Source organism: Lutjanus erythropterus, chromosome 17 (genome assembly GCF_056507025.1).
Source record: "Lutjanus erythropterus isolate fLutEry1 chromosome 17, fLutEry1.hap2, whole genome shotgun sequence".
In the NCBI taxonomy this organism is placed as follows: Eukaryota; Metazoa; Chordata; class Actinopteri; order Lutjaniformes; family Lutjanidae; genus Lutjanus; species Lutjanus erythropterus.
Genome location: NC_139333.1, coordinates 19,324,744 through 19,347,790, shown reverse-complemented (window position 1 = coordinate 19,347,790; position 23,047 = coordinate 19,324,744). Strand labels below are relative to the sequence as shown.

General features: G+C 41.6%; 1 protein-coding gene across 3 annotated transcripts in view; it reads left to right on the top strand.

The window, feature by feature from the left end:
• The window catches only part of LOC146312110 (zinc finger MIZ domain-containing protein 1-like), a 153,477-nt gene that overhangs the window by 89,300 nt on the left and 41,130 nt on the right, over window positions 1–23,047 (top strand). For all 3 annotated transcript variants that reach the window (XM_084740828.1, XM_084740826.1, XM_084740827.1), the window contains 2 exons: window positions 11,063–11,182; window positions 19,155–19,268. In XM_084740828.1, the coding sequence (XP_084596954.1) occupies window positions 11,114–11,182; window positions 19,155–19,268 (183 nt within the window). In that variant the 5' untranslated portion in view covers window positions 11,063–11,113. The remainder of the gene's footprint in view (window positions 1–11,062; window positions 11,183–19,154; window positions 19,269–23,047) is intronic.

Sequence of the window (23,047 nt, the reverse complement as noted above, 5' to 3'; positions counted from 1 at the left end):
AAACAAAGTTTAAGATAAATTTTACTGATAGAAGTATTAGATTTGTTGTTTGTTTCCTTTTGGCCACAATAAAAATCATATGGTGAAAATCTGATATTGTGACAGCGCTACTTTACATAGATTAAACAATCGATAGATCAAAAGAATAACGGATAGATGAAGAGAAAATGACAATAAGTATTAGTTGCAGTCAGGACACAGAACCTCTGCTTATGAAATGTTAAGATGGAGATGTTAGTGAGATCGTAACGAGTGCTGTCAGTTTGATGGTGTGTCTTCTCGGGTTTCTTGGGTGAAACAGAGAAAGCTCATGTTGCTGCTGTCCATCAGCGACCGGGCAGGTTGAGCTCATGCACTATTTAAAATCTCTCCCTCTCACTCTCTGCGTCTCACTCTCCTCCCATTCACTCAAAGTCACAAAAGGCCAAAGGTCACTGGCACAATGGAGACGAGGAGTTGCTCCGTCCCCCCTGCCCACACCAATAACCCCATCAAACACACACACAAGCCAACAAACACACACGACCGACCGTAACTTATCGCCATTGCCCGCGCACCTTACACACAAACACGCACACCCTCGTGTTCTGCTCTCAGCCTTCTTTGAATTCCTTCCCATGTATCTTGCAGCTCGCCTGTCACTCCTCCCCCCAGCGCTATCAGTCTCTCTCTCCCAGACCTCATAATGGCTCCTCCTGGGTAGCGGCTGCGTCTGCGGCTCCCGCTATTTCAAAGTTTTAGCTGGCCCGGATTAAGCGTGGTATGTGGAAAATGAACAGCCACTCACAGGAGGGACACATGAGCTGAATGCATAATAAACCGGGAGACTGGCAGGAAAAAAGAGTGAGCAGAGAAAGGAAGGAAGAGGGGGGTAACAAAAAGAAAAAAAAAAGGAAAACACTCACTCACAAGTTGTCTGAAGCAGTGTCAGCACCTACATGGCAACAATATCACTCACCGTAATGGAAATAAAATGCCTCTTTGACTTTTCCTCTGTGCTCACAATCAAAGGCAATTTTTAAGACAAAGTGTTTCATGGGGCTGAGGGTGGTAGTGACGGCTTTCTCTGTGAGATATTGAGTGCGACTTTACCTCATATCGCAACAGTTATCACAGGTTTACACTTGGCTCCCTTGGTTTCATCATTGCGGAGCGGAGAGGGGAGCCTGGCAGCGGGCAGCGAGGCTGACAGAGTGCCGGGGCTAGCCGGCTAGCTGTTAGCTCCACGCTGCTCTGCATTTGGTGGAGGCGACACACAGTCATGTGGCTCATCTGTGCTGCCTCCAGCGCCCCGGGGGAATTGACCCCCCACTCCCCTCCCCTGCTATTAGCGCCGGGGTGGAAGGAAATTAAAAGAGTAGCTGTTTGGAGGAGGCGGCAGAGGGCAAACAGGAGAAGGAGAAACCACTGCACTCTTAGAAATAAAGGGGCTAACTAGAGCCAGAAAGGGTCCTTTGGCCTGTTCCCATAGGAGAACCCTTGTTGGTTCCTGGTAGAACATTTTGCAAAGGGCCTTCCACACCAAGAACTATAACTACAACAACTATAACTGTAAATATATCGCTCTGAAAATCGTTCTAACTCAAATGAAATCCACAGTTGTTATACTTAGCGTTCATTTGTGAAAGGTTTCACCTTGAACTTCCTATCAAAGATTCTACAGAGAATCTTTATATGGTTCTGTGGTTCCACCCAGAGCTCTCTTTTGGGGGTTCTTTCGAGAACCTTTCCATGTTCTAAGGGTGCTACAGAGGACTCGCCAAGAGGGTTCGACCAAGAACCTTTTTATATTCCAAGGGTTTTGTCCAGAACCCACCTTGCAGGTTCTTCCGAGAACTCTTTTAAATTATGGTACAGGAAACCCCAGACGAAAGGGTTTCCACAGTCCTTGAAGAACCCTGTATTCAAAATGGGTGCTAACAAGAATTTACCCAGGAGGTACTACCAAGAACATTTTCATATTCCAAGGGTTTCAGCTAGAATCCATTCAGGGGGTTCTACCAAGAATCCTTTTATATTATGGTCCAAAGAACCCCTGACAAGAGAGTTCATCTAGGATTTCAACAATTCCTACAAAGAATTCTTGATGAACCTTTATTCAAAAAAGGGTGCTATCAAGAACTCATCAGGGGATTCTACCAAGAACCTTGTTTATATGGCAAGGGCTTTGTTCAGAACCCACCTAGGGGGTTTTACCAAGAACTCTTTTACAGTATTGCACAAAGAACCCTTGACAAACCATTTTAAAAAAGAATTCCTAACAAGAACTCACCCAGGGGATTCAATCCAGAACCTTTCCACATTCTAAGGGTGTTACTAAGAATTCACCAAGGGGGTTCTACCAAGAAACCTTTTATGTTCCAAAGGAAGCCACCTAGGGACAGTTCTACTACAACTGTTTTATATTATGGTACAAAGAACCCTTGACGAACCCAAGGGAAAATAAGGGTTCTACGAAAAACGTTTTAATATTCCATTCAACTGAGAACACTTTTATTTTCCAAGGGTCTTGTTTAGAACCCATCAAGGGGGTTCTACCAAGAACCCTTTTGTATAATCATAGAAAGATCCCAAAGATCCCAAACCCCTGATAAAAGACTTATTTAAGGATTTCAACAATCCTTGAGGAACTCTTTTTTTCCCAGAAAGGGTTCTTAATGGAACCTTTGGTTTTACAGTGAAACCCCAGCGAACTTTGGCACCCTCGTTTCCAAGAGTGTACGATGCTCTTCATTTTTGGCCATCTCTACCTTCACTCCTTTTGCTTTCTCCGGCAGCCAGGCGAGTTGGAGGCTGGGTGGGTGGGGGCTTGATGGTGACGAGAGACCGGCCCCCATCTGCCTTTGTCCTTTTTCTGTTTTTTTTTTTTTATGGCGGGTGGCGGCGATAGGCCTCTGAGACTTGGTGAAACGTTACACTTGGTTAGAGAGGAGATATTGCTTAGGCCCCTCTATGATCCCGGCCCTGTGTTTTCTTCTTCGTCTTCTTCTGCTGCTGGGGTGGTGGTGGTGGTGGTGGGGTTTGTGGCAGCAGTAGCAGCAGTTGTAATGGTGGTGGGGGCTTCAACCACCCCGCTGCACCCTCCTGCCCCCACCACCACCACCACCATGCTCCCTTTGCTTTTCTAATCACGCTGCAGATGTGCCTGATGGCTGAACAATCTCTGTGTACTGAACGTGGGGCTCCCGCAGGAATCCAGGAGGCTTGCTTATGTGAGCTGTCATGAAAAAAAAAAAAAAGTGAGAGGGCAGGGAGGGAGGGGAGTGAATGTGGGTCTGCGTGAGAGAGAGAGAGAGGAGTGGAGTGAGTTAGAGGAAGAATGGGAGATGGAGAAAGACAGAGGGGAAGAGGGAGAGATCAGTGAACAGCGACCAACGCAGCAGGGCTCCTAGGATTGAGTGTGTGTGCGTGTGTGAGTGCATTTGTGTGTGTGTGTGTGTGTGTGTGTGTGTGTGTGTGTGTGTGTGTGTGTGTGTGTGTGTGTGTGTGTGTGTGTGTGAGCGAGTGGCACAACTGTGAGCCCACCCTCGCTCACGGTTGCCGCTGGAGCTGCAGACCAAACCACATTAAATAAAAGAAATCCATTCCCAAGCCTGTTAAGGAGCCATGTGGGGAGGTGTGAGAGTGTGTGAGTGTGTGTGCACTCAAGTGGCTGTGTGTCCATATGTGTGTGCAGCAGAGAAATGGGGGGGGGAGGTGGAGCAGGGAGGTGGGACAGGCAGGAGGCAGCTCATATTATCCTCCGTGCCAGCTCTGGATGGAGCCTGCCGAGGATTATGGCACATTCTGTAAAGCAACAATGGAAGCGGCGCCGATTCGTACACATTTCCATCCGCTCTGCTTTTTCCTCCGTCGAACAAACACAGCTTTGTCCTCCTCGCTGCCCGCCTGGCCACTTACCAGGCAGAGAACCAGGCAGACACCTGGAGTCCTAGAGCTGCCCTCTCCAAACTAAACACCCCTCCCACCCCGGGCGCGAGAAAACGGCGTTTCTACAATGTTGAGATAATTAAAGGGGAGCTTTCACGCCGGCCTCGGCCGACAGTCGGAAGAAAACAAGACATATCTCGGAATCAGAGCTCATTAAAATCATGAGGGTGAAGAGATGCTTCCTCCCCCCTCCTCTTCCTCCTCCCCCTCCTCCCTCATCTTTATCGCCCTTAAGCAAGTGCTGCAAACAGCCGAGCCCTAGTCAATGATGGCGCAGATTAGTCCTTTATTGCCTAATTCACCTACAATAGACGACACGCGGGGACGCCATCACCTTGAGCAGCGCGTCCCAATGTGTCCCCCATGAGGTGCGAGAGTGATGCTGATTTCTGCGCTCAGGCCACCTCGTTCCATTTTAATAGTGTCAGCAGTACTTTGAGCTTTCGATTAGTGAGGTGTGTGTGTTTTGCTGTGTGTGTGTGTGTGTCGGTTGAGGGGGGTGTTTCACACAGCTCTGCGGAGGTGTAACACCCTGCCTGTAGTGTTGTTGTAAAGCACATTAGGAGTGACTGAGGGTGTTGTTATGGTATCATGATGCCGGTCCAGCACTCAAGGGAAGGTGAGAAGATCTGTTTGTATATATGTGTGTGTGTGGTCGGGATGGTGGCCAGCGTGACTTGTTGTCCCTCTACTCCTGCAGTCACCTGACAGCTCTCTGCCTGTGTACGATAGTTCGTCCAAGTCCGAGTCTTTAGGGCAGGAAATGTGTCTTTATTCAATAATTGTGTGTCCTTCTTAAAGGGATAGTTCAGGTTATTTGAAGCGGGGTTGTGTGAGGTGATAGTCACTGTATTACCTACGTCGATGGCAGTCGACACACCCTGAGTTTGGAGAAGCAGCAGGACCACCAGCACAGATGCTGAGCTGAAGATGGGATCAGCAGCAAAACATATTTTAGACACTTAAAAAAAGGCCCATGTAAAAAAAAATCGGTATGAGAAGAACTATTTGGTATATTTCGAATATTTTCACCACTTAAACTTGCTGTCAGACAGCCAGCCTTTTCCTGCGGGAAACCAGCCTTGAATAAGCCAAATATCTCTCTCTCCACGCCAGCCAATCTTCTTCGGCAAAGATGGACATCACTGCTCTACTGCTGTCTCAGTGGGTTCATGTGTTTGAGTGGCTTGTGTGTTTTGAAAGGTTAGTTTGGATTCACCAAAGTCACACAATAACACAAACAAACTAACCGATCATGGCAGCAACTGGCAAGGTAAAACGATTTCACAAACGGAGTCTGGTTTAGCAGGAGAAAGCCACATTTGGCTTATATAATGGAGCTTTCCCATCAGAAAATGCTGTCTGACAGCAAAGTAGAGGAGTGAAAATGTATAGTGTATCCTCAAGCTGGTATTGAGTTTTTTTGAGGTGGGAGTTTTTAAGAAGGTAAAATATGTTGATCCTGTTGACAGGAGTGCACTGCTTAGCTTCCGTGCTTGTACTCCTCTCTGCTTCTCCAAACTGGGGTCATACAACCCCACAAATAATCCTAACTATTCCTTTTAAAGCATAACTTCAGTTTATATAAAGTCTCCCTCCTCTCAAAACTGTGTTCAGCTTATTGTGACTGACTTGTTTACTACCTGTCTGATCGGCTTGACGGCTAATTTCTTGCCCTGTCGGACTTTGTTGCTTGTCATCGTGTTCTCAGATCGTTAGTGAGCGCGCTGTTATCATAACCAGTGACCAAAACTCTGAAAATGACGCCCATGTCATAATAAACTGGAAATATCCTTTTAGCAGCACTGTGCCGGGCCCCAGAGTAGCCTGACTGTTTTGGTTCACAAGCCATTTATATGAATAAATTAAATCTGTTTACCACTTCCCTGTGCCTTGACAGCTCAGCTGAGAGACTGTGTAAAGCGGCGAGGGTTCATGATCCATTTGTTCTGCTGTGATGGTGGGATAAAGCTAATCATTGTCTACTCTTCTCCCCCTCAGACTGTTTTCATCCTGCAGAGCAGAGGCGCACAACTCGTCTACGTTACATTAGCAGGCTAGAAAACTCTCTTTGAAGATGCAGGGTTGGGTTTTGGGTGTCTGGGATAATGTTTAGATTCCAAACTGTGCGATTGTGACAGTTCAAAAAGCAATCCCTCTTACTTACTGGAGATAATGTTCTGCTTTAGTGTCTTCATTCAACATTATTTAGCGTCACCGTCTTGCAGTCCCTGCCACAGCACAGTTTTGTCATCAAATTAAATCCGCAGCCCTTTTCAAGGTACACTTATGTAACATGATCACGTAATGAGACAAACACGGACCCTGCCTGACGGGAGACAATCCTGTCCTCCGCGGGGTGCCGCGTGGAAACAAAGCTTTTAAAGTGGTGGTACAGGGGGGAAGAAAAACATTGTTTTACCCTAGAGGTGGGCTGATAGCACTGTGAAAAGCCCATTTGAAGAGGTAGGCCTCATCTGTCACTGGGCAATGGAGGAGGCAGCCATGCAGAAGCCCCCTGATTATAAAGAGATAATTTCATCCAATCCTCCGGTGGTGCTCCATCACCTTGCCGCCATCCTCCACTGCCTTTCATATTTGTTCCCAGCCTGCATCTCCTCACCCGTTTCGTTTTATTACAGCTCCCACTCAATACATATATTTTAGCTCCCCCTTGAATAGGGAAGGAAAGCGGGTCTCCCTCCTCCCCTCCAACTACCCATCCCACCTCCACCCCCCCCTTTCATGTGTCTTTTGTTGTGCAGGAATCCACAGCTCTCAACTTGTTGTGTAACGCCTGCTGTGCAATTTAGTAATTTAAAGGAGAAATCTATAACATATTAAATAAAAAATGACCATGATATGTCATCAGAGATTAAGGAAATGGAACATCTGTTATTGTTTACCTTCTGTCAAAGTTCAAATTAATGCCAAATGTTGTTTGTTTATGAGTTGTAAGAAGTCATTAATAATCTTTTAGAGGAAGTAGATGTTTATAATGGTTGAATTGAGCAATATGTTAATGGAGTTTGGCAGATATTAAGGCAGGCAGTCACCGAACTCCAACTCTAGAAGGTGTATTTTCAGAGCTTCAACCACAGATAGGAATTCAGCCTTTTTAACATACCATCGATGGACTGCAGTACTCATTTTTAGATGCACAATTGCTACGTATTGCTCCTTTAATCTCAAGTACCACATGCATCTGCACTGATTTCCTCTGTATCAAGGCAAATAAGTTCACATTAGGTAATGGTGCAGAGAAAATAATAATAAATGATAACATCTGTACGATATAAAAGAGCATGTAAATGTGGGGGGGGGGGGGGGGGGGGCTCATAATTGCATCTGTTGTCGTATCTCCACAGCATCGTGGATTTAATCTTTAATTTGGCTCTTGTTAGTCATTAAAGATATAACAAAGGACTAGTGTTTAATTAGAACAAGTGAATAACTGAAAATTAAATTACTCCCCAGCACTGTCATCTCATACTTTTTAAAATTATCCTGGGAAGGAAGTAAATGCAGTGTTTCCTCTACATTCATTTCAAATTTCGTTTTGTTTGTTTGTTTTTTTTTATTGTTGACGCAAATACACCACCGCCGCATCTCTCCACCTTCAAAACAGACTCCTGTCGGGTACTTGCGAGCACTAAGGTAAACTGCAGATAACTATCTTGCTCAGTATGGAAATATACTTGCGCGTGCTCATTTGCATGATGCTGGCGTTGTTTGGGGGGCGCGGTCGTCAAGCACGTCAAGCACCTAGGCGACAGGGCAGAGTCAGAGGCGCGAATTTCAAATGAACAATAAAGCAGCGAGTTACCGGCCGGAGAAGAGGTAGACGTAAGTTATTAGCTTGAGATAACTCGACATAGATTTTATAAGTTACAATATTACGTTACAATTACGTTCACAATATGTTGATGACCAGCTAACGTTACATAACTTATCGGTAGTTTAAGTTAATTTGGCCAACTCAGTCTCGCTAACGTGAGTAAACTAATTGATAGTTAGATAGACAGGCTAACGTTAATATCTACACACCATTATGTAACAACTGACTGCATTTTTCAGATGAGTTTATTGAAATATTTCTCTATTTCAGTGTTTCCTAGAGGAAACACTGAAATGTAAATATATGAAGTGAACGCGGGCTGTCTTTATAGCACGAGGAGGTCAGAGGTATCATTACGATGTGTGTTTAAACAGAAAAAAGCAGGGGTGGTGAAAGGCAGCCCAGCCTCTTTTCTTTCCCCTCATTTTAACTCACTGTTGGAGGTAAGAGAGATGACATCGAGAGAGAGAAAGAGGCAGAAAAGGGAGAGGAAGGGCAGGAGGGAAGAGGAGAGACGGGGAGAGAGCAGGTCGACTCGCTCATCAATAACCACAAGGTCAGACAGGCAGTGCCGGGCTGAGTGGGCCCTGTTAGGAAGCAGCAGCTGAGGATTTGTAGAGCTTGTAAAGGCTTAAAGCAACACCGCTCCGCCTTCTTTGTGCCACTAGCCAGGCCTTTGAAGGGCCAGGGAGACACCTGCTGGTGGCTGAGGGGCACGATGGTCCGGGCCAGGGCCGTCCCCTCGCCAAAAGATCAGCTCAGTATCAGCTGGCACGGAGACGAAACTGAGGGGAGTGTTATAGCAGCGAACAGCAGAGGGGTGTAAAGAAAGCCAGAGCGTGGACATAACATCGTTTTCCTCTTGTGTAACAAATACTGAGAAACAGCTTCAATTTATATGCTCTTAATGGTGGCGTTTTTCACGTTTGTTTATTATTAACCTTTTTACCCAGATAGTTTCTTGTAATCAGGATATTTCTTGGAGTAAAATCAGATCCTGTACGTCATATGTATCAAAATAATGACTTAATATCTCAAAATAAGGATTTTTTCTATTTTCTAGATCCTGACTCATTATTTTGAAATAGTAACCCTTTTTTGAGAAACTTTTTTTTTTCATCACAGTGGCGGCAATAGGCATCCATATAAATGCTTTGAAATTCCCCCACGTGTAAAATTTATAAAAATAAATATTCATAAATTAATCCTGCCAAGTCGCTAAGGTGTTCATCTCCTGAGTCTCAAAAGTCCTTCTATGTGAGACCTCAGAAATGTGTCAACAAACAAACACTTTCCATCTGCAAAGAGAGTCGGAGTGGAAAAACTCCTCCGATGTCTCTTTTCTTTATGAGCTTTCTAATTTATGGAGAGGAATGCACTAGTGTGCCCTTCTCTCCTCTCAAGTACAGGCATGAGCAGCTCCAATAGGTAGCATAAAAGCTCTTTAGCTGTCTAGTGGAGTAGATTACTGGCCCTACCGTTAAATCCAGCCAGAGACCCCTAAGTGAGCATTATCAGTATGGTGCAGCATGCTGCCTCCTCTCTCCCACTCTCTCATTCCCTCATCTCACCGGTACTTTGTGCAGTGAAATTTCTCACTGTGTGATGGTAATGGAGAAAGATGGCGTGGGGGGTGGGAGGGGTCTGAGCGATGGGGGGGGGCGAGTGTTTGAGTGAGAGATGATGATGCACCGCGGGAAGAGATGCCCCTGCAGTAGCAAGAAGGAACGATTGAGACAGGAGCAGATAAAGGAGGAGTAAGGGGTGAAGAAGGAGGGGGGACGCTTTCCACCAACACCCATATACACTGTAAAAAATAAGTTGCCTTAAAATTTTAAGCTGACTGAGTTTGAAGAGACAAGTTGACGAAATTTTGTAATGATCAAAACAAGCTTGATATTAAATGAGTTGTACTTTAGAAAACATGTTCAATAAGCTTAAGATATTAAGTTGTAAAAAATAATTTGTTTCAAAGTAAAAAGGCCTTAAAATTTTAAGTTGACGGAATTTGAAAAGATATGTTGACGTAGTTTTTTAAAGTTCAAAAAAAAAAAAAAAAACTTGTTTTAAGTTTAAAAAGTTAGTTTAATTAACCCAGCAAAAAAATAAACCTGGATATTCATGCGGAAGTTGATGAGTCTCCAAATATGTTGATCAAGTTTCTATAGAAACTTATTTTACAAGTTGATTGAACTCTACGCTGCATTCATTCAACTCATCATTTCAAATTAAAAGACTGACTTGGAAAAACTTATGTTCATAAGTTCTGAAGCGTTCTGACAATTAATACTAGAAATGTTAAGTTGATTCCACTAAAATAAATCTGATTTTTTACAGTGTGTATGAGCTTTTTTACTCACTTACCCCTGCACCTGAAGCTGCAGGTCACTGTGAGTTATGGGCGGCACCCCAAGTCTGATATTTATTTGATGTTGAATGCAACATTAAATCAGAGCCCCAGGGGCAAAATTGATAACCTTTAATGTAGCTTGTAATACTTTTTAACTTGTGATAATGTTATGTAGCATGTCAGATCACCGCCCCATTGTTTGGCTTCCGTGAAAAATTATTTCTCTGGTTAACAATAAAAAAAAAAAGAAAGAAAGAAAGAAAGAAAAGAAAAAGAGAGAGAAAGAGGTTTTCCATAAGCCGCTGCTCCAAAATCAATAGTGCGCTGTAAGGGGTTTTGTTAGAGGAACTCTTATGTAGCTGGAGAGCTGTGAGAGGAGGAGGAGGAGGGAGAGAAATGAAATGTAGAGCATGTCTGGGCCCAGGGTACAGATAATTGTTAACCAAAGATTACATAATGGCTAAGTAATGTAAACAGAGAGCCACATGCCAAGTTAATGTTCTCACAGGCCAGGATGGAAGGGTTTCATGCAGTTTTCTGAGATAATGCTGACAGACTAGCAGACTGTGTGTGTGTGTGTGTGTGTATGTGCGCCTCCGCCTCTGTTCATTTTCACCCCGAGGTGCTTTAAACATGGTCAGACATCCTCTCTAAGCCATCCAGTGTGTCCTCTCCGAAGGTGTATGGCAGCGTTCGGGGCAAGCGCCAGGGCTTGTTAAGGGTGTCACAGGAGCTGAGAGGAATGTCATCCTTTGGGCTCTCTGAGGTGCTTGTCACCTGCCAAATCAATATCTTCCCTGCTCAGCTCACAGCCCCACACACACACACACACACACACACACACACACACACACTAAACTGCAATATCCTGGTGGTGATGGGATTGGCAGCTTCCCTGGGAAGAGGCGAGCTTTAACACGTGTCTGTCTGTGTTTCTGTTGCAGAACGCTCCAGTTTAATGGCTGGCAGGTAGAGGCCGAAGAGGGACAATCAACATGAACTCGATTCCGTCGATGGACAGACACATACAGCAGACCAATGACCGTCTGCAGTGTATCAAACAGGTGAGACACAGAGTCCTGTCGGATGTCGGATTATTTTTACAGCTGATCCCAACGGGACGTCTTTAGATTGTTTCTTTTGTTCAACCCAAAGATTCTTAATTTACTACCAGAAATGACAAAGAAAAGCAGTAGATTCTTTACATTTAAGAGGCTCGATTAAAATAGTTGGTCAACTAATTTTCTCCCAATTGACTAATCGATCAATTGAGTTATTGCAGCTCTAATTTCCTTCTTTCTACAAGATTTTACATTCAAAATGAGAAAAAACTGAACGTGAAATTTCAGAGAAAATTGATAAAGATTCTTCTGAAACTACAGAGGAAGATGTCTTCTTTCAACCTTTCATTTCTCAGGAGTTTTCCCTGCTCTCGAGGAAATCTACAGCGCTCTGGAGTGGCCACAGAGAGAAGAAAATATATATATCGAGGCCACATTTTATTACATCGGACTTGAGTGTACTGCTTGAACGAGCTCCATTAAAAGATATTAAGTGCTTCTTCCTCAGAGATGTGATGTCAACAACAATTCCAATCCAAATGAATCCAGTTTGGGCGATTTTATCTTTTAAACTGAGTTCAAGTTTTCAGCAAGTTGAGAATATTTTATTTGACTTTTTCAACTATCTCACCTTTAAAAAAAACACTTTCACCAATACAACAGCAGAACTTTATGATAACTATGTTTAACGAATGGTAAATTGATGGTTACTACTGTCAACAAACAATTAAAATATAATACTTAATGTTATCTAAGTATTAGTAATGCAGCTGCTTACATTATTTTCTCATTAGTCATTAGTTTGTGTAATATAAGATGAAAATTATACTTTGTATCACAGCTGATAGAAGATTTATATCATGATTGCATTAGTAAACAAGAGTAAATTTTATAGTTGCACGTTTAAAAACACGTCTTTCATCATTTGTTAACAGGGAAATAACTACTAAATAAAGTTTAGTTAACTCAATTTAACATTTAATAATCATGATTATGTTTTGACAGATGTTTCACTTCCATTTATGTCCATTTGAAAAAACTCTCACACTGGTTTCCCTTTCTAGGTTTGTGGTTGTACACACATGTACAGTCACTCACAGTCATGGCCGCAGTCTTCCTGTTTGGCCCCAGTAAAGTGACTAATCTGTTGGGTCTTATTATCTGGACTGTGGTGTGACTCAGGTTACTGACTGGGGTCAAAGAGCAGAGCCTCCCCCCCCCCATCATCACCCTTCTTTCTGCCTCCACCTCTGTCGACTCCCAGCCGGGTGCTTTTGTTCTCCTCTCACCACCGTTTGCTGCGGGACGAATCTCTGGCAGAATTAAACAGACATGCTTGCGTAACCCTGGGCTACAGGGCACTCTCCCTTTGATCTCTTTTCTTAACTGACGGCCCGTTTTTGTTTCTGGGGTCTGTGCGCTGAGGTCCACCTCCTGAAAAGTACATCAGGAGCCTTTTGGGACAATGTATCGGGCTTGCACTTAAACGCAAGTGTGGACGTGGCAAATTGTTTTTACCCTCGGCAGGGAGTTCCCAGCTATTACCGAGCAGGAGACAAGGTGAGGCAGACAGCAAGACAGGGCGAGTGTTCAGGGAGCAAACAGAGGGAAGCCCCTGTGTGCAGAGACATGCTTTGATGTCCTCAGGTACACTCTTAGAAATAAGGGTTCCACAAGGGTTCTTCCTGAGGGGCTGAGGGCCTACCTAGAACCATTTGCTTCTGAAGAACCCTGCCTTAAAAAAAGGGTTCTTTGTAAGGCTTCTATTAGATTCCATTCCCTTAGTTCTCTGTATAACTTCCTGGGTGGGTTCCAGATGCAAACCTTAGAATATTAAAAAGTTCTCGGTCGAACACCCTTGGATGGGCTCTTGATAAATCCCCTTGGATGTAAAAAAGGTTCTTGGTAGAACTGTCTGGGTATATTCAAGATAAAACCTTTGCAATATTAAATGTTTCTCAGCAGAACCCCTTGGGTTTTGGATAGACTCACCAGAGAAGGTTCTGGGCAGAACCGTGACACCATAGAAGGGTTATCTGTAGAACCTCCCATGGGGGGGTTCTCGGTGGAACTTTTCACAAATGGTTTTAGGTATAACCTTTTATGTTCGGTTTTGAGTAGAACTCTCTAAAAGGGTTCCAAATGGAATTTTTATGAACAAAAAAGGTTTTACCAGGAACCAAAAAGGGTTCTCCTATGGAGACAAGACAAAGAACCCTTAATGGTTCTAGTTAGCACCTTTATTTGTAAGAGTGTGGAGACAGGCTTTGATGTAATAATGTAGGGAGGTAAACACTCAATCTTCAGTCTGTTACCTTCTTCTCAGCAGGAGATTAAATATTCAATATCCACTCCTTCTTTAGTTATATGGGAGGTGAAATTGGATTCTATTAATGCACTGTATCGCTAATAGCTCATGAATTATTCTGTAAACGAAGTTCACAGATCAGGAAAAGGGATTTGCATGTGTCTTACACAAAAGTGTAAACAATTCAAATGTCGCGGGGTTAAATGTATTAACCCCGCAAGGCAAAAATTTAAACAAACACGTCCCAATGTTAGCGGCCGGGGAAGCAGCACATGGGTAAACATGCCAATTAGAGAGATCCATGGCATACAAGGAGGCCTCCAGTCCATCTAATAAATGGTTAAGCACTGGGTCATTTCAAACCAACCAGTAAGAGCCAGCACCCTGCTAATAGAGGCAGCTTTGTGCCGCAGACAATCAGGGTTTGGAAGGCCCGCATAATAAATACCATTTATGTCCTGCCAATTAGACTAGCAGTGAGCCCATTCAGCCGGTCGTCTATTCTCCTCCCCGCACACAAAGATGATCATCAGGGGAGATCAGAACAATTAACTCACTATCTTCTCCCCCTGCTCCCCATTGTCCAATATCCAAGCCATTAAAATAATTAAGGAAATATTGTAAACCAATCCAGCTGTTTGCTTTAATTGAAAGTGTGCACATGCTGAAATTTGGCATCCTGAAAGGCAATATGGACGAGGAGCAGGAATATAAATGAAGCCTCCTCCATTGTGTTGTTGTTTTCTGGAAGATGTGACATGTCTGTCTGAATACTCCCAGCCAGTGCAGCGGACAGGGGAACAAATTGATTTTGTTGCTCAAATGATAAATTACTGCTGAGCGCGATGATAAAGTAGAGGAAATTGGAATCTGTCAGCCTGATTGAATCATGGGTTGAAAGTTAAATCAGAAATCATTACAGTGGTAATTTTTGAATTACCATCTTGTTGTGAAATTGCAATAATGTGGTGTGTAAAAAAAATAACTTAGCCAAACCCTTCATAAAGAAACAGTATCAAAATAAGGTCTTGGTATCTCAACATAATGTCGTAGTATCTCATAATAATGACTTAATATCTCATAATAATGACTTAATATCTCATAATAATGACTTAGTGTCTCAAAATAATTTCATAAGTCAGTATTTTGAGAAAGTTTCTCATTATTTTGAGAAAAATAAATTTGCTTCTATACTTTTTCACCCTTGCACACTAATTTTTGTTGTATCAGATGCCTTGTTCACATTTGCATTTTTTGACGTTAGTATAAAAAAGTACATAATTAGGTTGGGATCAATGACAAGGCTGACAATTGCTGAAACAATTTTGATAAACGATCAATTTAATTATAATTTATTATGCAAAAATGTTAAATTAAAGTGCATGAAATGTGAGAATTTGCTGCTTTCCGCTGTCTTGCATCATTGTAAATCGAGTATCCTTGTTTTTTACATTAATATTTGTAAAAACGAGATAATGCTGATAGCGTTTGTTTCCTCGTGATGTGTGCAGGTGGTGCAAAATACCTCGAGGGAACTTATCTGTAACTTTTAGAAAGTGATACAGCAAAATAAATATGTTGGCTTGTTTAACCTCCAACCAGACGAGGACGTTTAAAAAATGATACATAAAAGCCGTTATCTGATTTCACCCCCAACACGCAGTTTCTCAGTGGCAGTTTGTTTTCCTCTCGCAGCCTGGAATTGCACCGTTGTGAACACTTTGGGGAAGATGGGCTTCGAGATACTGCTGGTATCTATTTCACAGACAGTATTTTTCCTCTCACTGTGGGGAAGCCAGTTTGCTGTCAGACTCTCCTCTCACTGATACGTACAGGGGTTTGGCGGAAACTATGAACTCTCCTCTCGCTGCAGGAGCACTTCCTCAGACTGTAAGCGTCAATATTTCAAGATAAACTGGAAAACAACCCTCTCTGTACTGTACTGCTGCCGCGTTGCACGGCTGTGCAGCTGTTTTTGTCCGCCACTATGTTCTTTCCATGGTTAATTTCCTCCATTGATGTTTAATTCTCAATGTCTTGTTGTGAAATAACGTTATTTATAAACAATAACTTAACCAAATTCTTCCTAAACTATGAAAGCGTGGTTTTATGAAGTCCATTTCTGTCAGTGTGAGGAAAATAAAGATCTGCAAGACATTATGATGAGTTAGTGTCTCAAGAAATGACTAAGTATCTTAAAATAATGAGAAACTTTCTTGATGTAAGGAGTTAGTAGACTGACACCTAACATCTGCAGGAGCACTTCCTCAGACTGTAAGCGTCAATATTTCAAGATACTCTGGAAATAACCCTCTCTGTACTGTACTGCTGCTGCACTGCACAGCTATGCAGCTGTTTTTTTGTGTGCCACTATGTTCTTTCCAGGGTTAATTGTCTCCATTAATATGTTTTCAGTGCTCTGGGGCGTCGCTGAATGTAGAACAACAACAGCGACAAAACCAAAAGCTGTGATTTTGAAAGGGAAGGGGAGTCTTTGCCAAATCGCGTGCGCTGTCACATTCGGTTTAGCTGCAGATGTGCAGATCAAGTCATTTCCAGACGTGACTACAGTGGATGATTGTATCTGAAGAAAGCTGTATCCTCGGGACACTGCGAGTCCCCGTCCGTCTTTGTTTCCTCGAACTGGGCCGAGCTTTGACTGGAGTGTAAATGTTGGAGGAGCAGTCTCACTCAGGGGATGGGGATGGGGGAGGGGGGAGTGAGGGGTCTCTTGGCCACTAGTTTAGGTTTGATTGGTGGGTTTTGGCCGTAGAAGGGGGAACATCTGTGGCGTGGCAGTGCCAAGCTCTCCATGTGACAGCCACACTGGTGGGACCAATTGTTCTGAGTGCAAAGAACAGTAATCACTTCAAGCCTAAGTGTTGGTGGTGTGTTTTTTTTTCCCTCCCTGCTACATATCCCCCTTCTTCCCCCCCTTTCCCTCCCCCTTTCCATCCTTGGTGTGCTGATTGCGTGTGTTGTCTCGCTTCCAGACTCATCTAAATTTAGCATCTGTGGATGTGTGTGCTTCTCCAGGAGACTTTATCCACCAGTAGAATTTACATGCTCAGTAACCCCACCACGTCTCGTCCTCGTCTCCCCTCGACAAAGACGTGCCGGCCGGGTGGGGGGGGGGACAGTCTCGGACAGAACATAAAATAAACAAGACTGGTTTCATCCGGCCCTTGTCAAACACTGGCTTTGTAAATTGATATGAAAGCTGCCTTATCAAATCCTGACCTCTGCTGCCCCCTAAAGAGCAAACAAGAAAAAAGCACCGCGAGGTGGTGACTGTACCACTGTCACTTCCTCTTCGCCTCTCCTCCCTGACAGTGAAATCAAAGCACACAGACGTGTTAAGAAGGCAGCCGCTCACTTTGAGCTGACAAACCTCTCTATTTACCTTTGATGCCGTGGAGTGGGAGTCCATTTGTTCCTGGTTTGTACAAGTGCACTGCAAAGGCTTGTGTGTGCATTATCTCTTTCAAAGAAAAAAGTCACGTGTCACCTCTGCGTTGATTTATTAAAAATAGGGCAGACGTTTCAGTCCCAATGACCTCTCTTCTCAAGACATAGTAATCATAAAGTGACATAGTGCTTAAATACAGCTCATAATAGCATGATAGTCCACAGCAGTGTGAGGTGTGTCCATCGTCACATGTAATGATTTACTCATTCAAAATCCTCAACTGTCAAAAAACATAACAACCACAAACCTCTTAATATCACTAAACAGGGGGAAGGGAGAGAGAGAGACAATCAATCCATAAATAAATAACTTAATTAATTAATTATTTAATCAATAATTAATTAATTAATTAACAAACAAAGGAAAATATTTTTAAAAAATTGATTAGAAAATAAGATGAAAACATAACAAATTGGATAATTAAAAAATAATAAAAAATAAAAAAGGAAAAATATAAGTGAAAAAGGTACATAAGGAAAAAGTGAATAAAAAGAGATTCAATGAAATAAAAAAAAATTATAATTCAATTTCCGAATTATGGTTTTATGTATGCAGTTTGCAGTATATATCCCAAACTTTGATCTCAAATATAAAACTAAATTTAAGAAAATTTGAAACCATAATGTAAAAAATAAGTAAATAACCAAAAATAAATAAAAATATAATTCATTAAATGAGGAAAAAATATATAAAGTAAAAATAAAATTGAATAAAAATAAGTAAATAAACAACTAAAAGATGAAAAAAAAACAAATAATAAATAATTTAATTTTCTCAAATATAAAAATTGACTTTTTAAAAACTAAAAAAAAGAAAAAATGTTTAAAAATTAAATGAAATTGAAAAAATAAATGAAAAATAAAATGAATAAGGAAAAATATTTATGGCAAAATAAATAAGGAAAAAAACAAATGAATAAAATATTAAGTAAAATAAAAAAAAAATGATTATTTTTCAAAGTAGTGATAAATATATAAATATATGTACAAGACATAGCCCAAGTCTGCAATAGATTAGTGCAGAGCTGAGGTGGTGTGTCCACTCTTCTGTGTATGAGGTTTAAAAGCTTTTAGAGGAGAAATGACTGACAGAGCGTCTGATGTGGTCCATTTTTCAGTTTCCTTCGCTGCTCTACAACAAGACAGACAACAGGGTTGGTTAGTGAGCAGAGCTGTGGGCTCCAGCAGGGGAATGAATGCCATAAAGGGGTGCCTGTAGGTCAAGGAGCCTGTTGTCAGATAAAGTCACAGCACAGCTCAGGGCCGGCTGCTGAAATAAAGGCTTCCTCTGCCGTTCATGCAGCCATACGGGGAGATTTATGGCACTCAGTGTTGAGGCGGTGCAACAGAAAACCTGGGGAGAGTGAAGCCTAATGGGGACATACCCCTTCAGCCCCGTGCATTAATACTTTAAACCTGCAACATAAGTCATCTAAAGTGTAATAAGATACGTTTTGGGAAAATGTGGTCGTAAAATTGCTGGGTTTTTTTAAGCCACTCTGAGCGCTTTTAATTATTCATCATGTTATTGGCGTGGATGTTGTTTTGGTGACAAGTGATTTTCTCCTTCATGGTCTAACCGTCCATTTTCCATCTCGGGAGGAAGTAAAATAACTTTTGGATTTACAACCTTTCATTTATTTAGATGTAGAAGTCAGATTTTCAGAACCAATTTTTAAAAGGAGACGTAGAAACTTCTAGTCAAAGGAAATTGAAAGTGTCAGGTAGGCAGGATAGATATGTAAACAAGTTTTTTTGATATGGGCAACTTAATATCAGTGGTGGAGGAATGATTCAGATCCTTTACTTAAGTAAAAATACAAATACCATACTGAAAAAATACTTCATTGTAAGTCAAAGTACGTATTGCAGAAAAATGGCTCCTGTGACTCTTATACTATGATACAGTATATTTAATTATTAGATTATTATGACTCGTGCATTAATCTAAAAGCAGGATTTTATTATTGGAGATTACGAAACTAATAACTGTAATTTGTTAATATATATAGTTTAGTAGAGGTGTAAAGAAGCATTAAAAGAATATATTGCTGTAACATCAACAATGTCCCCGCAGGAGTCAATGAAGTATTTCTGATTCTGTTTAATATCCATATGTCTCTATTCTGTTTCTACGTGACCTTTGAATGTTACTGGACTCTAACATGATTCCTAACTTTTCCTTTTTCTTCCCTCCAGCACTTACAAAATCCAGCAAATTTCCAAACAGCAGCGACCGAGTTGCTGGACTGGTGTGGCGACCCCCGAGCCTTCCAGCGCCCCTTCGAGCAAAGCCTGATGGGATGCCTAACGGTAAGTCGCCGCTCATGACCCCCTTTAAGCAGCCTCACACTTCGAAGGTTCAAGGACGACGAAAGAGCCGCTAAAACAACTGCTGCCTTGGCTCTTTCCATAACTCCCTCAGGGATACGAGGGAACTAATGTTTAGCTGCCTGATCTTCACTGAGGTCACTGGGAAATAAAAAGCATTTCACTCCGTAGAAACTACCGCGACTCAGTCACCTCTCAGTGACTTCAGTTACAGTTTGTGCTGCGGCTCATGAAATCGGCACACTGGAACACGAAAAGGAGTGCAACAACGTCCTCAAACCACAAAGCAATCAATGTTTATACACTTAACAATTTCCCTTAGTTAAATGCCTAGGGGCTTTTGATTAATTGAATAATTAGTATCCCATGACATTTTAGAGAAAAACGAGACTTGACTGTTTTGAGACATATAAGTTAAACAAAGAGTGATTTTTGACAAAATGGCAAAATGTATTTTTCAAGAATGATTACATATTTCCAACGCTAAACTACTAAACCTTGTCTAACTTGAGGCCTACTTGTGATAGTTAAAAAATGTGGACCACCTTCCTAAATTATTGGGGGGAAAAAAGACAAAAAGGGCTGTGACAGGACCACATTCAACACACTGTACTTTCAGCTCAGCATCACTGCCTGCCGTCATGAATCCAGATTTAATGTATTCAGGGTCATAATTCCTCCACACACACTTTGGAGCTTTTAATGCTGCAGGGTTGTCTCCTACATCACTTTTTTTCATTTAAAAAAACTGCTCCATTTTGTGTCCCTGCATCTGAGGGTACATTAGCCAGCTGACAGTGGCAAAATATTTGTCTCTAACTGATAATGTGTTATTTAGGTAAATTCTTGAGCAAGTTTAGATATAGAATAGTAGCTAGTTTGCATCTTGTTCCTTGATAGTGGACAGTAGCTTGAATTTACAACAGTAACAATAGATTCTAATGACTGAAAAAGTGAATAAAATGTCCATTTAACCCTTTCAAAATTCCTAATTCAATACTCCACTGTCCAAGAGTAATATTTCCAAGCCAAATATGGTTAAATACACAGCCTTTGCTTGTTATATAACATTACCAGTTGTAGCTAGTTCCGTACCACAAAGCTAAACATCTGTCAACAGATGGAAAGTGTCCATTTAGCCATATTTTGGTAAATTTTAGGCAAAATAGTACTCAAAACATTTTGAGTACCCAGCACGGTGTTAACAACCTGGGTGTAAACTACACCCACAATACACGGCTTACACAGTGTATGTTGCTGGTGCAGCTAGCTTTCAGCAGCTTGGATTTATGACATGAGGGTTAACACGATCACATTTGAACACATATTACAGCAGTTACAGTGGACTCCAATTAATTCAGTACTCCTCTGTCCTACATTCATTTTCAAGCCAGATACACAGCTTCTGTTTGTTGCTAGCCATAACCAGCTACTAGCATAACTAGCGACGAATGGAAGCGGTCCATTTAGCCATATTTTGGTATATTGTTGGCAAAATAATATTTGAAACATATTATCCAGTGTACAGGGTGCTGTTTAATAACTAACTGTACATAAATATGCAACTTACACAGCATATTTTTAGCTGTTCACCTTTGTGCAAAGTTATGTTAGCTTGTTGGTCACAAATTACAAAGTTAAACAGCTAACTTTGGTTGCAACAAACTGTTGTTTATTTATCCAGAATTTGGTGAACATATGAGTATTTGGAACAAAGCAACCATATGGATAGGCAGATTAGTTTTTGAGAAGTTTCTATGGACGTCGGTGCTTTTTTGTGTGTTTGTTTGTTTGTTTTTGCCATGGCTCTCGGCCACCATTGGAATCCATTGTAACTGTTTTGAATCCAAGCTGACTACAGCTGCCATCAGTCACAAAGGAGCAAACTACAAACTGTTCAGATGAGGCACTTTTCAAACCTACAGGGGATGAGCATTTGGCAGATTTTGTTCAGTATTTCTTTAAAAAAAAACCTCTTCTAATTTATTCTGTGTCAATGCGAACAGGAGAGTCACTAAATGAAGGCATTACGATCTGTCCTCTAGACACTTTGGGCCATGAGACAGAACAGACAGTCAGGTAGAACAATGGATGGACTGCGGATGTGTCTCTCGCCTGTCACCCTGGGCCATACCATGCTTTAACATGCACATTTCCATACTGCCTCCAGCAGTAGATAAGAGATACATATAGCTCCCGTTGGGTGCAATTTGTAACCCTGCAGAGAAAGCGTGGCTACAGCGAGCGAGGGAGCCCGAGAGATTTGTACTTGAGCACCACAGTGAAACCGTTGTGACACATCCCTCCATTCAAGTGATTGTTTGTGTTACTGCTTTAATGTGCAGCAGCAGGTGCCTTTTCCTCCATTTCGCCAATTTAATTTGTTTCCTGCCGTGAAAATCTCAAGGCTTTTCCTTTTAGTTTATGGGTTGTATAGACCTTAGCGTGATCCACACTGGGAGGGAGCACAGAGAATCTGATGTGATTGTGAAATTACCCGGTCTCAGACTGCAATGGCAAACACTTCACCCTGTTGCCTGCATGTTTGTGTCTCTCGGCTGCCTCATCGTTGGCATTCGGTGATGTCAGACAGGTGGCCACACTGTGAAAAAAATCATCTTCTACAAACAGCTAAATATTGTGTCATCAGGAGAAATTTGCCATGCTACCAAACAACAGTCTGCCTGTGTGTGGTGAGCAAAACTGACTTTCTTTCCAGAAATCAGACTAAAAATCAGGCCACTTCTAAACATATCCAATCTTAAAGTAGGTGGTTTAATTGCCCTTTTTGCTATGTAGTATGCACACTGCAAACAGGGAAACTCAATAGTCATAGTATCTTATTTTAGAATGATTGCATAGTATTTTTCAAGCAAGCAAGACAAATTATTTTCAAGCACCATTTTGCATTAAACCATGAATCTTGTTTCAGTCCTGATCTTTCCTAATAAGATATTCAATCTATTTTTTTTCAGCTAGAGCTGACAGTAAATAAGTCTGATTGAAGTCCCAAGTGGGTTTCATGGTCGTTTCACAAATATCTTAAACATTTTTGAAGAGAAAACAATGGCTTTGGTTATTTCAAGGAGTCCAATCTTAAAAGCAGGCACAACAAGAGAAAAAATGCAAACTGCATGAGCTTCTGTGAACAGTACAACCACCAAGTGAACAACATAATTCCAATAGTCTCAATAACTTTTAACTTGAATCTCTCAAGTTGTATTGCTTGTAATAAAGTTTTCTTTTTTTTAGCTAAACTAAAATGGCAAAGATAAAAAACATCGGCCACAGCTGTACTTTATGTTTATTGCTTATTAGTAAATGTTAACCTGCTAGCACACTCAACTAAGGTGGATGAACATGTCAACATTGTTAGCATGCTAGTGTTAGCATTTAGCTCAAATCATTGCTGTGTCCATGTAGGTTACAGGCCCAAAGAGCTTCTGTTCTACTCTTGTAATTACTTTTAACGTGTTTCATTGTGTCCTGGTTGTTATCCTAGCTTTGTTTTCTTTATTGGACTTTTTTACTAGCAAAATTAATTTTATTGAGTTGCACAAACAACTTCAAGGTCCAATGTGTAAGATTTCAGATGCCACTGAATTCTCAACAAATGATATCAGGAACTAAAGTTGAAACATTTCACTGCTAAAGCGTCAAAAACTGGCAAGGCTAATGTAAACACCATCAATCTCAACTGTAGTTTGTGTTAGTGCTAATGGGTAAATGTTAGCATGTGAGCATGCTACCATTTGCATTTA